General features: G+C 39.6%; 1 protein-coding gene across 1 annotated transcript; it reads right to left on the bottom strand.

Moving 5' to 3' along the window:
* Window positions 1–1,964: 1,964 nt before the first annotated feature.
* Window positions 1,965–15,720, bottom strand: RPF2 (ribosome production factor 2 homolog). Its single transcript, XM_030001197.2, has 10 exons — window positions 15,556–15,720; window positions 14,499–14,631; window positions 13,616–13,653; window positions 12,876–12,915; window positions 10,086–10,167; window positions 9,916–9,992; window positions 8,612–8,711; window positions 4,064–4,166; window positions 2,935–3,079; window positions 1,965–2,624 (listed from the first exon to the last, which is right to left on the bottom strand). The coding sequence occupies exons 1-10, from the start codon at window positions 15,576–15,578 to the stop codon at window positions 2,442–2,444; spliced, it is 924 nt and encodes a 307-aa protein (XP_029857057.1). The 5' UTR covers window positions 15,579–15,720; the 3' UTR covers window positions 1,965–2,441.
* Window positions 15,721–16,709: the final 989 nt, after the last annotated feature.

The raw sequence follows: 16,709 nt of genomic DNA, 5'->3' as shown, positions 1-16,709 counted from the left end.
TGAAATCACATTAGCCACCAGCCTTGTGCCTTAATCAATGCTGTGCAGCAAGGTTGAAACTTCTCTGAAAGAAGTGAGGTGAACTCAGTTGCTCATTTGGCTTCATCCTATCTCATCATACAGAGATCAGAGTGGTTCATTTCTGCCATGAAAAGCAGGAGAGCATTTTCACTTCCCACTCAGAGTTTGCACCAAAACGGCACCAATTCGAGTTGTACAAACTATTTATTAGAAATGGAGCAAATTTTAATCCTTGCTAGCAACATAACTTTAAACTGATTAGTATGAAAAAGCATAGCCTAAATATCCTTACACTATATCCAGGAGAATTTCTCCTTGCCTCACATATCTAGTGCATTTTGTCCACCACATGGCTTTATTTTACCAGTAGAAAAACTAAGAATAAAAGGGTATTCACACAAACAGCCCCAGGGGTGGGACATCAGGCACTTCAGGTTCCACCTCTTGTCAGCAGAGACAAGAGACCCTGCAACGGATGAATAAATGCACCTGGGTTCTCCCCATTGACCGATCTCCTGGGCTCAAGGACTTTGCATCTCTCTGAAGCTGCACAGTAACCAGGCTGAGCTGTCGGAAGGTGTAGTAGCCCTCACCTGTCCCAGTTTCTTCTTCATACAAGGAGCAGACCGGCAGCAGCATTAAACAAAACCAGTGCCAGGATGCAACAATTTTTCTCCGAGGGCTACTATGGAACAACTGTCTCACTTTTTACAGTAAGAGGTAATGGCATGTTAGATGGTCTACATTAATGCTATGAAATTCAGTTTTTAAACACCAAATTAAGCACCAAAATTAGCTTCCAAATTAGGAAGATACAACTTATAGTCTTTTACAAACTTACAGTCTTTTACTATTACTTTTATGATTAAAAGTTCTTTAAATACAGCATGTCCATGAGTACCGTTCTTCTACAGCTATTACCAAACATGGCTTTCAGTCAAAAATGTAGCCCACGAGTACAGTTCTTCTACAGCTGTTACCAAACATGGCTTTCAGTCAAAAACATAGCGATTTGTACTTCAGAAAGATATGGTGGGAAATACAAATCTTAATTCATCTAGCTTATGGAATTATCAATTTCTCAAACACTGTTGTAGATTGGAGAAAAAGATTTACAGACAGCTATGCAATTTATTTTGTGTAATGATACACAAAATAATTAGGTAATACCTTGAAGATAATTATGTTTGTGTCCTCAAAAAGATCCCAAACTTTTAAAGCCCTTTCTTTTTCACACTACAAGTTTTATCAAACCAGCACAGCAAGAACCTCATGTGTGGCATTTGCACAACCACAGTTACAACAACAGTTACAAGCCCAACAGCTTCCATCCAGGATGCAGAAGACAAGTGAAAATAACAAACGGCCTATTTCTAATGTGACACTTCAGCCAATTACACTGAGAAAACTAACAAGAAAAGATGAAGTATTAAAAAACATAACTAGGATGAGCAAACTTGCTGTGTTCATGATAAAGTGTGTACATTTTTATCATAATTATGCTAAAGGGCAAAGTAATAGCTTCCAAAGAGACAAGCAAAAGAAAAAAAGCAAGGTTTTTCGGTATGTTCCAAAACATGGAACACCACCCCAAAGTCTCAGTAAGTTCTTAAACTCTCATCCCCTTTACCCAACTCTTTAACTGAGTCTTCACTAACTCATAAGCACAAACTTAGGAGGAAAACAGGGTAAGAAGAAAAGACTTGCAACTTTCATGGTTACTTCACACACTTTCATTCTGAGCACAAATCAAGCATCAAAGATTGAAATTCAAACTGTAAAGGTTTCATTTATGCCTAAAGCAAACATCAGGTACTTTGCTACCATGGTGATGAACACAGTAAAAACACCTTAATCGCTCCCGATTTTGCAAATGTAAAGTAGGGCTTGGTGCAATAGTCAAAAACATAGTCTGGCATCAGACACACATTGTGAGTTCAGACTTTAGAAAATGGTTTAGAGTTTATTGAGTATTGCAGTTATGCAAAACCTAAATGAAATAAACAATAAATGAACAGAGAAGTTGTGTTGTGTACATTATGCATACACACTACTCTGGTCCTGTGCAGAATTTATAAGACGAGTTGATTGATCAAGGGCTCCCAACATAATAGCCATAAAACTGTTCGGGAAATGAGTCACCTGCTTGACTAGCATATGTTTGCTAACACCAAGAGAATAAATACTCAACTTTGGAAAACTAAGCAAGTTATATAAATTTTTTTTATTTTAAATTACCAAGTTCCATATTAAAGCTCAATACTCCCATGTTCCCTTTAAAATGACAAACAACTAAAAAGATTTTGTTTTATATAAAACTAAAGCTAACAGCAGCTGAATCTTTTATGTCCGACACATTTATATTACAATATATATATACTAAATGTGAAGGTACAAAAAGTTTTCAAAGCCGTTACAGACTATGAAGCTGATTTTGACTTTTTGGGACTAACCCCACCATCTTCAGCTGACTTCTCTGCTGGCCTCTTTTTTAACCCTTTCATTTTCCGTGTCTGCAGTTTACTAAGATCTTGCTTCTGCATGTGGATTCGACCATAAGTTGTACCGAAAACATCATGGGAGATATTCTTTTTCTTCTTAGGCTGTAAGGGAAGAACAACGTTAGTGTTTCTGAGTAGAGAGTGCCAAGAGCTCTGGTGAGAATCAAGTGCCTAAAAGCAAGGCTGCATACATTGTTTGGAGCTTAGAGATTAAGCTTTGTTCTGTATGTTCTATATGCTTCCAGGGGAGAGTTTGTATGCCAGCTGATCACCGCAAGAGTGCTGTGGCCCCGGAAATCTCATTTGGCCTAAATAACAGTAAGCTTTGGTCAGATATACAATAATTAATACTTCAGCTTTTGCTCTGATTCACAGATAGATCTGGAAGTAACATACTTTCCAAGGTACATACCTTCAGGGCTTTCGGTTGTTTTAAAGACAGCTTATAAAGGTCATCTGAAGCTAGATGTGTCCTCCTCATAACCAGATCTAATGAAGGTCCCATCTCTTCCAGTTCAATTCTTGGTATTTTACAGCCAGATTTCTTCAGAAGCACCCTAGAAGGGCAAAACAACCAAAATCAACATTGTCTTCTGTGATAAAGGTTTAGCTGTCTTCCCAAAAGGCAGGTTCAATCCTGTAGTTCAGAAGGCTATTGAAAACAATTGCTACTGCTAACTCTATTATTGAGAAAGATGCCTGTCAATAACAATTTATAATATATTAAATCTGTCCCATCACAATTTGAACACATCCAAAATATAACCTGGCTAATGTGACCTTTTTTTTTTCTTTTAAATGAGACCAGTATTACTGTTAAAACTCAGTCCCAGTACCCCGAAAGCCCTGTCACTCCTCAAATTCAAAATAGTGCCCTGGGTATTAACAGGCACAAAAAATATTTACTATTGTTTACAGCAAAATAACCTGAGTGCTAACCGAGAAAGTTTTTTGTTTATTTGTTTTGAAGAATGAGACTGATAAAAGTGATTTTGTTATAAGGGAAATCAAAATCGCATGGAACACAAGCTATGAATGCTCACAACCTCCTAAGGCAAGGCCATGAACCGTGAGGGTAAACACCAACACAGCAGGAAAGATTGTCTTGTCCTGCCTTTTCCTGGTTCTCTGTGTGCATCGCTGGCTGCAGCCTACCACCTGTCGTTCTCTGACAAGCCCCTCAGCGAGGAGAGTCCTAGAAGTCAGCCTGAGAACAGACTAAGTCCATGAAGTCTAAGACAGTACTCTGAATTCACCAAGTTAATTCACGCCACCTTACTAATCCAGCCATATGAACGAGCAATCCTCCTCACTGGAAGGGGGAGCTCAACAAGGAAGGAAGCAGCAGGTTTAGGGCTTAAGTGTTTTCCTTCTGCTGTACAAGTTACTCTGTGTTATGCTGAAACACCTCTACACAGTACAAGTTTTAAATGCAGCAAACTATTGCTCAAGCCAGTTCAATTACACAACTACAGGCTAAATTTGGGGAAAAGTTGACAAGTGTACCAAAAAGCAAACAAATAGATAAAACACATACTCACTTATAGCTTCGCATGTAAATTTTCCCATCTACAGCTGTGAAATGCAGAACGTACTCTAAACCAGCCAGACGAATATTGGGCACGCTAGGACCTCTGAAGAAATCTGAAAGAATATTTTAAAAGAATGAATGCCAGGTTTCTTGGCAACAAGAAACTGCATGACTGTAACATACAGATGACTGTAACAAATTGCTTACAGATGACTGTAACAAATCGGTTTATTTCATAATGGACGCGCATCACATCACTGATGTAAGCTCCTGACCTATATAAGTATTTTTACTGCATCCAACTAAGCAAGGCTATACATGGGATGGCTCTAGAAAAGCTAAAACTGTATGTTTAATGGGAATCTCACAAAATAGCTGCGACTTAAAACTGCAGCCCTGCCAAAACATGGGAGAGAAACTTAACACTGCATGTGTTCGCTCCTGCACTGGTGATACCAAACGTGTATGGAAATCCTGACAGGAATACAGTGACTTCCCAGAGATAATTTGGTAGCAATATACATGCTACCTAAAAATAAGTGCATGGAGAAGAGCAAATATACTTTCAGAGCAGTAACTTAGCTTTATTAAGCTAATTGGGATAACTGCATTTTCTATTCTTCTAAATATGCAGCTCTAAAGTCAGAAAAATGAAATGTATCTTATTTTGTGTTTAGGCCAGTTCTGCTCAGCTAAACAGAGATCAATACAGAGAAACCATTAATTCAGGTATCTGTTTAAAGACATCATTCAAAAAACTGATACTTAACATTCTTAATCAGAGCCAGATTTGGAAGAGTACAAAGAAGGATCAAACCCAGTACAAAACAGATCGAAACTGTATCTTGTCTACTCTTACCTACATTTTCTTTCTCTGACTTGGGGAAAATTTTAGTTTAGATGTATCGTTTCTTTCAAACCTCCCCCACAACAAAGCGGTTCTGTGCTCCATGTAAAGCAGTATTCATCATTACAATTAATGTTTTCTCTATTTAATAAACAACATATATCTATAAAAATAAGACACTTGAAATACTTGCTTAGTTTGCAAAGAGAACACTGAAATACAGGTTAAATACAAAATGAGCCATCTCTAGTGAGGTTCTTTTATCAAGTTATCAAAAAAAAAAATACTGCAATCAGAGAGCTTGCAATAAGCACAGCAATCTGTCCAACATATGCAGAGGGTGGAGAAGGAATGTGACCTTGACTTGGGGAACAAGGTGTGCTAATAAACATGACAGGGCAATGCTGAAACACAGCAGAACTGCTAACATGCAAAACACATCAGTCTTTTCCGTTCTGTCCCATTTTCAGAACCCTTGGCTAGTTGACTTTTCCTCCACTACCCTTTTCAAGAGTATCAGCACTGGAGTGACATCCAAAACAAAGTCTTGCTGGCAGGTATCAGCTGGAGTTTAGCCAGGAAATGTCCTTGGTCAATTAAATACTCTCTCTCCTCTTGTGGGTTGAGCTTGTAGTTAGAGGAAGAGTTGTAAATACAGTACTTTGTTCACTTCTGGCATATATTTTCCCTTCAACTAGTTCTCTGCGGGTACACAAGCTTACATTTACAGTGGTTTTATTGGCAACATCTCCCTTTCATATTTTCCTGTGGCATCATACATCTTTCTACCCACAGCATTATCTCTTCCAACAAACGCAGGTGGTCAAGAATTTCTGTTTCCTGGCAATGCTGAACAGCTGCAGAAACCATACACTTCAGTATACCCAGAGAGTTGAAGTTTTTTTAATGTACTCTTAATTTACAACTCTTGCTTTGGTTGGACTAGAGACTTGCTTTCTCCTTTCTTTCCACTCCTAGTTCTTTCTCCCCCTTGTCCTCAACTTGTTTCCAGCACTTCTAATTTACTTTTTCCTGCAGAGAGCTTCACAGGATCTTTCCACTTCCAGATTAAATTCCTAAATTATTTTGGAGCACCAGTCTATACACTTCTTTTTGTATCAATTCATATCCAAAAGCTGGTAACACTGTAACCTATGTAGCTATGGTTAGCATTAGCCAAGTTCAAACTCCATCCCAGCCATTTCCCAGCCATCCCCTTTCTTGGCCAGAAGGATCCCATAAATCTTTTGAGGCACTCAAAAAAATTCTTGCGTGAGGAAGGCTGTGTGAAGAACAAGCTGATGGTCAATCTGAAATTGTAGAGATCTCCTGGAAACGAGCATTTTAGAAAGTGTATAAGCAAGTCACGTAGCACCTAGCCATTTTTAGGATGAAATGGGTATGCAATAACAGAACTAGCAAGCTGGCAGTGTTGTAAGAAATGAAACATTTTATAAATTCAACTATAAAAAGTTATTAGAATTTCATGAACTGCATTCCAAGGACTTACATCATAAATGAATTCCTACGCTACCACATCAGTAGGCAACGAAAACCAAAAGAGAAAGAATGGGATGTCTTTGTCTTTCAGGTCCCTGAAGAAAAATGCAGCTGCCATTTATTGCTCCTAAATAACTTCTTCCGCTTCACAATTTAAGCGGACTATAGGGTTTGGTTACCATGAAGACAATAATTCACCCTTGCATTTAATTTTACAAAGAAACTGCTGTAAGATGATATTCCAAATATGCACAAACCCTTTTGATACCATAAAAGCCAATGAAAGCTTGGTTGTTCACCAGCATCACTGGCATCACATTGCTCTGGCAACAAGAAGCTGTTAGCTATCTAATACCCCTTCTGGGATCCCAGCAATATTGCTACAGTAACAAAATATTTGCTGCTGTTGTTATAAAGACATTTTTCTGTCTTTCTTAGCAATAGAGTGGCAACTTAAAAGCACCATCTTTTGCAGGAAAGAATCAGTTCTTCCCTATCAGTTAAGGGCAGTTTTGAAGCAGGTCAAATTATTACCCAAACGATTTTAATTGGTTAGTGATACCTTCAAGCCTTTATACTCCTTAACCTTTCCCTTTGTAAATTGTTTTGCATCTAGGTATTTCACAGAAGTCAGCAGAACAGTAAGACCTGGAGTACTTGGAGTACATTCAAGAAGATTGGGTGTCGATTTCAGTACATTTGACTGCAGAGTCATTAAAGGCCAATAAATAGGAGAGGAGAAAGGACAGATGAACATCAAAAGAAATAGGAAAGACCAGTTAGTTATTTGGCAACTACCTAACGATGCATGTCTTCCTTTTAAGGTATCGAGCTGTTTGATCATGGGGTGCATGAGCACATCTGGAAGCCAATCACCAACACTGTGCAGATGCCTGAACAAGATACACTTCAGAAAGTAATGCACCTGCTTCCTGCAGTGTAAATATTCATTTAGAGCAACACAAACACGCAGTATTAAAACTCACTTATCTTCGTATTCAATATTCACCCACATTCAAAGGTTTATAAGTACAGTTATCAGCCTTTCACCTATCCCCAAGAACCAGTCAGCTGTACTGAGAGGATACAAATTTTCTCCTCTCCTGCTCCCTTTTCAGGCTCATTCCAGATGCAACATCTTGCTTTAAGGAATTATAATACTAAGGGGGGGGGGAATAAATCTCATTTTTAAAGTCTCTTTCTAAAGAGCATTCATTTATCTGTTTGCCTAGAAAAAAGAGCCCAACCAATATTTATTTTACATGACAGGGAGATCTTGCAAAGCTGTAAAGTTATGAATTGGTACAACTCAAGAATGGAACTGAAAGAACAATACTATTCTTATTGGGCCAGTTTCAGTATTTCACCAGAGGTTTAAAAAAAAAAAAAAAAAAAAAAAGTAATCTACTTTTAGGAAGCCTACCGAAAAGAAAAAACACACCACCCGACTTACTAGATCTAGTTCTACCGAGTAAGATGCATTTTTTACGTGTCAAGAGATACAGTACCATATGACTTCTATGTCACCAAAAGCTACCCTAAGAAAAGTGTAATTTTTTGTAGTTTCCCAGAAAAAGACCACAATGTGCTTTTTCTTCCAGAGCCTCCAACCTTGACGTAGTAAAAAACTTTACACCAGTTTGTTTACTAAGCTCCAAGCCTGCCTTGAAGTTATGACACAGCTATTATCTACAGCTGATTTTTACTGCACATGTTCTTTTCAAGTACTCTAATCAATGGCACTTTTGTCAGAATTGGTCAGGTTTCCAACAGAAAATGCTTTCATTATAAAAACACAAGCTCAGTTATACTGATTTTACTTTTTTGTAGCAAAAATATCCCACTTTCTGAATTAATCCACTGATTTCAGATTAGATACTTCAAAAATATTTGGTTAGAAAAGTGATGATCCAGTACAATTACAAGGCAAACACTTTTTGAAGAATGCCAGAATTTTCCTACAAAGTCATGAATTTTAGTGAACACAAAGTTTCAACTTCAGAGTCTTTTAGGCTAGTCTTTTTTCCCCCCTAACGTTCATGACCATTAGTTAACTTTAATTTCATGCGACATGAAACTCACAAGTGCATGTACTTGTTCTCCTTCTGTGCTGAACTTAAGCAAACATTTATTGACAAACCAGTATTTCCCAAGGAAGCGTATTACTACAGATTTATGCAATCCTACTGCTCAAATAATCAAAATACTGACCAATAAGAAGGCTCTTCAGTCTTCTGTATTCCTCATTTACATCAAACATGTCACCAGCAAATATCAACATCGGTTTTGTTCCTTCAGGACATTTACTGTTCTGCAGAATAAGAATTTTAAAACAGAACAAAAATTCAGACGGTGTTAGGGAACATATTATTGACTTAATAGGTGGTTAGCCATTCAACACTGAATGAAAAATTATTGTGACTTGTGATCAATATGGACAGGATAGACACCTTTTTTTTTTTTTCATTGAACAACACTGTATGTGTATGGAAGGACTTCGTTTTTAAAAGGCTGAATTGTATTATTCTTTGTGCTGGATTAATAAAGAGAGATTCTTTACTATAAAATATATAAGATAACACCTTCCAGTGAAAACAAGCGAATTTGACTGCAACTACTAACAAGAAAACTAAAGTTAGAGGCAAACTAGTCTATTGTACTTCTGACACTGCAGAGTACATGAAAAAGACTAAAGGAATAGTTTAGTCACTCACCTTATTTTAATTCTGGCCAACAAATACATTTACTTAACTATAACTTCCCTGCTATAAACAATGTTATGAAGATACACACTACAATCTGACTTCAAGGGGAAGATTCACCTTTATAAAACGTAATTTCTTCACTGTCCCTCTAGACTGACCTGCCAATTTATATACTGTGATGAGAATAAGGACCATAAAAATTCCTTATTTTTGCAGTGTATGAACTGCTTGATACAAAAGTACACACACGTGAAATCTGTTTTAGTCTTGCTAAAACGAGCCTAAAATAGCCATAAAAGGTGACTTTTCTCTGGGTTAAAATAATCAAGATGTTAGCTCCCTGTCTGAATTAAGCACAGCTCCCTGAAAACTGGCCTTTATGTGCTACTGAAAGCTAAAGAAAGTTTCAGAATCATCTCAGTCAGCAGAGTGACTGCCTTTGGTTACAATTTGAGAAGTGGGATTTCAGTTTTCAAAGCCTACACCAGTTTATATAGGAACCTACCATGAGCAGAACCTAAGGCATTTTGTAAATGAAACTCTAATTTAAAAGGAAAATATTAGGAATAAACCAAGTCTAAAAAAAGAATTTGCAAAGAAAGTTGCAAGCTTGCTCAAAACAACCAAAATAAAATAAAAAGCAGAGCATAAAAATAACATTCTGGGGTACACAAATTAGAAATCCTCATATACTGCATGAAAGGCTTTTTTAAACAAACCTTGTCCTTACTTCAAAGCACAGAAAAAGCCAATGCACCAAAAAAATCCACCAGTAGATGTCACTGAATTACTGAATTTGTGAGTCCTTACCTTGACATCTTTTAGGGATACAAACTTCTCAATGCCTAGCTCAATCATGTCTAGGACATGATAGTCAAACATGCGACCTGTGAAAGTAAAAAAAGGAAATCCCAACTGTTTAAATATTCATTGAAAACTAGACCTTTCATCCAAATAAAAACCCAAGTGAGACATCTTACCTATTATCAGGTTGTTAGGTCGCTTCTTGTTATGAGAGCCAAACAGAAACAAAGAACAATCTGATTTCTTGGAAAAAAATTCCTACATTTGAGGAAAAGAACAAAACTCATGAGCTGCAGTTTGTAGTGTTTAAAGTATTTGGTGAAGATATATGTCACAAACAAGTGAGCTTAGGCGCTGCTTAATGAGAAGAGCAACTGCACTTACCAGAAGAGTTTTGAGCGTGTCCAGGTCCACATAAGCTAAAATGGACAGTTGGATTCAAGGTTCAAATAACAATTCATTTCTTTTTTAATTTCCATCACAGTCTTAAAGATCAAGCCAGGCAGTTTTTTCTTGCCATTTTATCTGTAATGCCCTTTTTCATAATTCCTCATTATTTGTTTTTAAATAAGATATCTTCAACCACTTCTCCTTGCCTGAAGGGTAAGTATTTGCAAGTTGGCTGCAGTTGTAATGCCTCATTTTAGTTACCCAGCTAAGCTTTATGCAGCATATTAGCTTTGCCTAATAGCTTCTGAACAACCAGTTAATTCCCTCAACAGCAAGCCTAGGAACATCTGCAAATAACTAATGTTCTCACACTTGGGCACGAGAGTCCTGCTACAGAGCAACTTCACGTCAATTTATTATTTAAGACTAAGATGTTACTTAAAACCAAGCCAGTGGTGACTTTCATAGACAATACCTTTCCTCTAGGTGGAGTAGACAGAGAACCTATTATGGTATTATATCCAGAGCCAACATTACAGCAATTCTTTCTGAGAATGTCCAACTCCAAAGCCTTTTTATGCACTGCTGCTCCTCAAGGCAGCCCATCATTCTGTGTATCAACCATAGTTCCTAGATAAACACACATGCTATTTGTCCAGTACATCCCAGAAGTACCAGAGTTTCTGTGCCTGCACTTAGCAGCTGTGAAGCAGAAAAAGCCACTGCATCTCCTTCCACCCCAGCAACAGCAGCAGCTCAGAGAGGACATTGCAGCTCTGCCCTTCTGCGAGGTCAGAAGAGACATCCCCAGGAGCAATCCTAAGCACATAGAAATCACACAGCTCAGCACTGAGCTCTGCCACCAGGTCCCTGAAAAATACCGACTGTAGACAGATCAAGAACAGAACCATCCCCTTGAAACACTTGCTCATACAGCTCTGTTAATCACTGAGTGTTGATATATGTAAATTCTCTAACAGCTGTATGATATTTTATTAAAAAGATGCAACAAACTCAAATGCCTCAAATGTGTCCTGCATATATTGCAACATCACATACATTGCAAAACTGCCATTTAAAAAAAATGCCTGTAAGCAAGTTAAAAAAAAAAAACCAAAAAACCCCCAAACCTAGCTTGATCTGACTTTCCATATCTCTCTAGAGCCTGATTATTTGTTGACACTGTTCTCAATGACCCAAGCCCACTGTTTTGAGGTTACAAGAATTAAAGTTCCCTGAAGGACCCCCTTTTAAAATACCAGAATGATTTCGGCTGCCATGTTTTCCCAGAAATTATCAGAAATTTAAACCAATGGTCAGCTGATGATCAGCTAGTTCCTGTATGACTGTGAAACCAAGTCATGCAGCTATGGGATTGTAAGAGGTTTAGTTTCAGCAAATAATGTCACAAATCTTTCCTTGCTGCCTACAGTAAGTTTTCCATTCCACTCACCATATTTTAGGGATGGCGGCACTACTGTGCTTCATGCCAAGAACAGAACAGAAGCACACACTACAACACCTCAGCATCACACATTAAAAATGCTTTAACTCAGCTGTCCAATACAACTTCAGCAACTCCTCTAGCACTCACTATTGGCTACCTTCACTTTTATAAAAAAAGATCCTTAATGATCATTAAGGATACTTAGCTATCTCTCTCCTCCCCTCCCTTTTTATTTACAGATAATTACTTAGATACGTTTCCCCTCTATTTTCACAATCCCTTTCACACAAGAAAGTGCATTTGTGCCTGGTGTGTATACATGAGTTGTTTTTTTTAAATTCACACACAGATTTACTTAATACAATACCCCCAAATTCCCAACTTCAACGTGTATTTTCAGTGAGTTATTTCAACAACTGCCCCACACATTGGAAATCTGACCCTTATTTCCCTGTGTGTCAGCAGTGGCACAGAGCAAACATTACCAAGTCACGATCACTGGGAACCAAACAACTTATTTTGGGATAATTCATTTTTATCTTTATTGTAAAACCACAGCTGTGCATCACTATCTCCTTTCTCTCATTTTGTTGAAGGAAATATGTATACTGCTTTTACAACAGATATATTTCAACAGTTAAAATAATGCTTCAGTTGAAGTGCAAACGTGTGAGAGAGAATTTTAGGATGAGCCTATTTTTTTTGCCTTCTTGCTCATAAATTATCTTGACCTTAAAGCACTGAATCAACACCAAATCCAGATAGGGGCACATCAGCAAGTGTATTTCCAAACACACACCGCCTTTCAAAATACCCTCCAAGCCTCTGGAGGGCCACTTTTGCAACCTCTTTGCAAGCCAAATACCCATCTCTAACTGAAAGTGTGCATTCTTCTGACAGTTCTCATCTGAACAGAACTCTTGGCGACCATCTCACACTTGTACAGCTGATGCATGCGGTACTGTGCTGGGCTTTTCTTCCTCTATTCAAACACAAGGAAGTCACAGAAAGCTATGACCCCTCCATTTAACTATTTTAACCTATGAATTCAGCAAATTATCCACCAATAAAGCTCTTCATGACTTTATGGCTGTAAAATGTCACAAGAGAAGACATAGTTTATACTTACCAATGATGTTTGATCCTCAAAAGGCCTAGTAATATTTTTCCTGAGAGGAGGAAAAAAAAAAAAAAAAAAAAAAAAAGAGAACAGGCCCAGATAAGCACTTCTAATTGGTTCTCTGATAACATTAAAATTCTGCATTCCGCTGGAAACTCCAGCTGTAGAGGTTCAGTTCTAGTTCAAACCATAAGCCATATTAATACTGCCAGAAGTTCGTTTTAAGTGCTTTACTCCATGTTTCCTGTCTCCTGGGGCCCGACTTCCAGACCGCCACCAGCAACACTTCATGAACAACTGCCTTTGCTTGTTCATCCAACATTAAATTTAGCTATTACAATTAATGTCTCTGCACTACATCTGTACAGATACTGTGTTCCCATTTTGAGCAAGACATATCTATCATTATAACCTGTAACTCAAACTTGTAAGACTTCGGATATAAGAACTCTAGCCTACCCATCTGACACAGAACCTCACTAGCTGTTTGCACAGGTCAGAGAAGCCGACTGTTCAAGTTAGCTGAATCCTGCTCTATAACACCTGGCACAGAACTGGGCTCAGCACCAACACTGATCACGCGTAGCTTGTTTCCAGTCTGCTCAAATTTATGATGAATCTCAGTCACCTTCTGCAACCCTTTCCATTGTTCAAGCTCCCACGCTAGCCAGCGTCTCTATTCATGCTTTGAAATTACCAGAAGCTGTCCTGTCAAAAGACTCAAAAGATGTCAAAGTGAGACCACTTACTTTTTATACAGTACAGCAAAAGGCTTCTTCACAGCATACTGCAAAAGAAAAAGATAAACCGGTGTTATCTCTAATACATTTAAGTGCACAGCACTGCTTTTTCTAAAACCCTACAACTCATATGATCACAGGAAATAGAGTAATTGTTCGTGCAAATGACTCTAGAAGGCGGCACCTCAAAAGGCCTGCTCACAATAATACCCGTCAAGTTGGTGGCAATCTTGGCTCCCGATTAATTACAGAAGGACTTGTTTCTAGAAACTAAGAAAAAATAACTGACACAGCTGAAATCAAAGCCATGTAATGGAATCTCTCTGCTTCTAGGGGCATGAGGAAAAACAGGGAATGAACAACCACCTGATTATCATCAGCATAAGATGGTAAGAAAATGACAAAGCAAGGAGAGAAAAGAGTGTGGGAACAGCTATAATATTTTCCGGTATAGAGTTGGGAGACAGGATGGGTAAGTTTAAGTTTTAGGAGAGGTTGAAAGCTCCATATCAGTTTACAGGATTCTGGGATATGACTTCAGCCAAGTGATCCAGTCCCAATTCTGTACCTAATCCCCTTGTATTCAAATGGACTTGCAGCACTTCACGTTATATACTGGACAATCGTGGAAAAAATAATAACAACGAGAATAAGCTCAAAAGTTCTGGCAAAGAAGAAATTGGAAGAAAATAATCTCTGTCGAGGGGTAGGTAACGACACCTTTGGAGTACTGGTCAATCTGAGATTTGGGGAATGGGGAGAGTATGAAAATATTGATCTGATCTTGCAGCAGAGAATGTGCAAATTGTAAGGAAAAGAGAAACGAAGATACTCTTGGTGTAGCACAAAAGGTTATATAATTAAAGATTGCATACTATATCCAACAACTTACAATGTCTTTAAGCACTTCAGTCACTGTTAAGTTTGCATTTCCTCCTTTTATGAGCATAGCATTTTTTGTATTTTCTTTAAGTTTGGGCTCTCTCTTCTCAAGAAATCTTTTTGCTCTCTTAGTTTTAGGCTTTCTGTAACAATAAATTAACAGTTAAAAACTTAATATTAGTAACAATACCAGAGACCACAGAAAACAGTAAAACAAAACAAGAATTGGAAGCAGCTGTGTTCAAGTAACTTGTTTCAGCGACTCAAACTAATCCCAACCTGCAGAATTACAATCAATGCTAAAAGCCCAGTCTCGGATGAATGTGTTTTACTACCATTCCTCTTCCTCTCTGTCCCCCCCCAAGCTAGCAAAGGTGATTTTACAGTCTTGGGCTTTTCGGTTTCTGCCGATTTAGAGCTTAAGCGACACCAGAATTCCTACAGACTACTAACAGGCTGAAAGCTTCCCCTCACACCAGCTCCCTCCCCAAGTCAGAGACTCCCATACGAGAAGAAAACACAGTTCCTCAAAGACCACCAGTGGCGTCCAAAACAAAAGCTCAAGTACGGCCCATCCGTTGGCAGGAACCGCAGAGCATTATTTAGGTGAAATACACCGGGCTTAGCAGGGGCGCAGAGCTTATATAAATTAATAACTACGTGGCTTCAGAAGTACATTTCTCCACTAGATGAATGTAAGGCTTTTAGTATCTTCTCCGCAAAGCATTATATTTATTTTAGAACGCCAACAAACAAAAGTACCCCACACGGGTACTTCCAACCATAGACAGAAACGCATAAATCCAACCCCGGCTGGTCCCCGCGGATCCTTTAAGTTACCAGCCGCGTAAAGGCTGTCTGGCCACCAAGAAAGAGACGGCAGCGCCCGGTTTCCCTCCCTCCCGCGCGTCCTCCACAGCCCTTTTCTCCCTGCTGGCCTCCCCCCCGGCGACCCCCCCCCACACCAGGCCCCACAGCCGCCCGCCGCCCCCCGGCTCCCCGCAGGGTCCCCTCAGGCCTTCCAGAGACCGGGGGAGCCGCGCAGCTCCCCCCCCCGCCGCACTCACACGACCCGGTCCAGCGCCTCCATCGCTCCTCAGTCTCCTCGCCGCCCTCAGGCAACGTGAGCCGGTACCTCACGTCCGCCGCGGGAAGGGCGGGAGGGCGAGGCGGGCGCCAGAAAGCGCTCGGGTTCCGGCAGTGAGCATGCGCGGAGCAAGCCCCGCCCTCCCTTCGCCGGGGCGTGCCCCGCCCCGCGAGCACGTGCCACCCCACCCCCCCGACCCCGCGTTGCGCACTCCGCCGGCGTGTGACGTCATTCCTGGCGCTGAGGGACACGCCCTGCGCCTGGTCGCGCCCCCGCGCCTGCTTTGGGCGCCCATTAAGGAAGGCGCAACTAACGAGGCGGTCACGCGACTGCAGGTAATTGCAGCAGCGGCTGATCCACTTTGCGTCCCAGCGTCACGCTTACCCTCCTCTCGCCCCTTAGCGTGGGAGAGGTACAGCTAAACCAAGCCCTTTTCAGCCAAATTTCCCCCCAAATTTACTTACTTGGGACGACTGATGCAACTATTATGAGCGGGGAACATGACCTTATACATCATAGAAACCAAACACCCAGGATTTATTTCTGCCTAAAATCCCTGATGTGGTAGCATCACTTTTAATCCAGTATCTACCCTTCATCTAAGAAGTTTCCGGTTATTTCAGAGCCTGCAGGCCTTCAGTCAGTTCAAATTCACATTTCCTCCTCAAGTTCGTGTTTGATTGCAACCTGAAAACTGAAGGTACAAGAAAGCCAAGATACCCAGCAAAATCCAAAGACCTAAAGCAGAAAAATCTTCCCCTGCCTACTGATATAGAGAACGAACTGCTTATTGCTTAATGATTGTCTCCCTGTAACTTTACATACCAAGGACTGGTGTTTGTCAAGGATTAAGCCTGGCAAAGACTGGTACTTGGGAATGATGAGCAAGAAGGAACCATGAGTGATCACAAAACTTAATTAAATGTTTGATGAATTTATGATCTTGTTGAGAAGGCACAAGTAGAGGCCTTGCTTGAATAGACAGGGCCGGAAAAAATAAGAACTGCCTTTGTTCTCGTTCTTGTAGATAATTTAGCTTAAACTAGCCATATGGTTCTATACCACTAATGAAAACTTAGATAATAAGAGCACTAACAAGCACTGATGTATCAAAACATGTAAAGGACCATACTG

This window comes from Aquila chrysaetos, chromosome 2 (assembly GCF_900496995.4).
Source record: "Aquila chrysaetos chrysaetos chromosome 2, bAquChr1.4, whole genome shotgun sequence".
In the NCBI taxonomy this organism is placed as follows: Eukaryota; Metazoa; Chordata; class Aves; order Accipitriformes; family Accipitridae; genus Aquila; species Aquila chrysaetos.
This window is presented reverse-complemented; position numbering and strand designations above follow the sequence as displayed.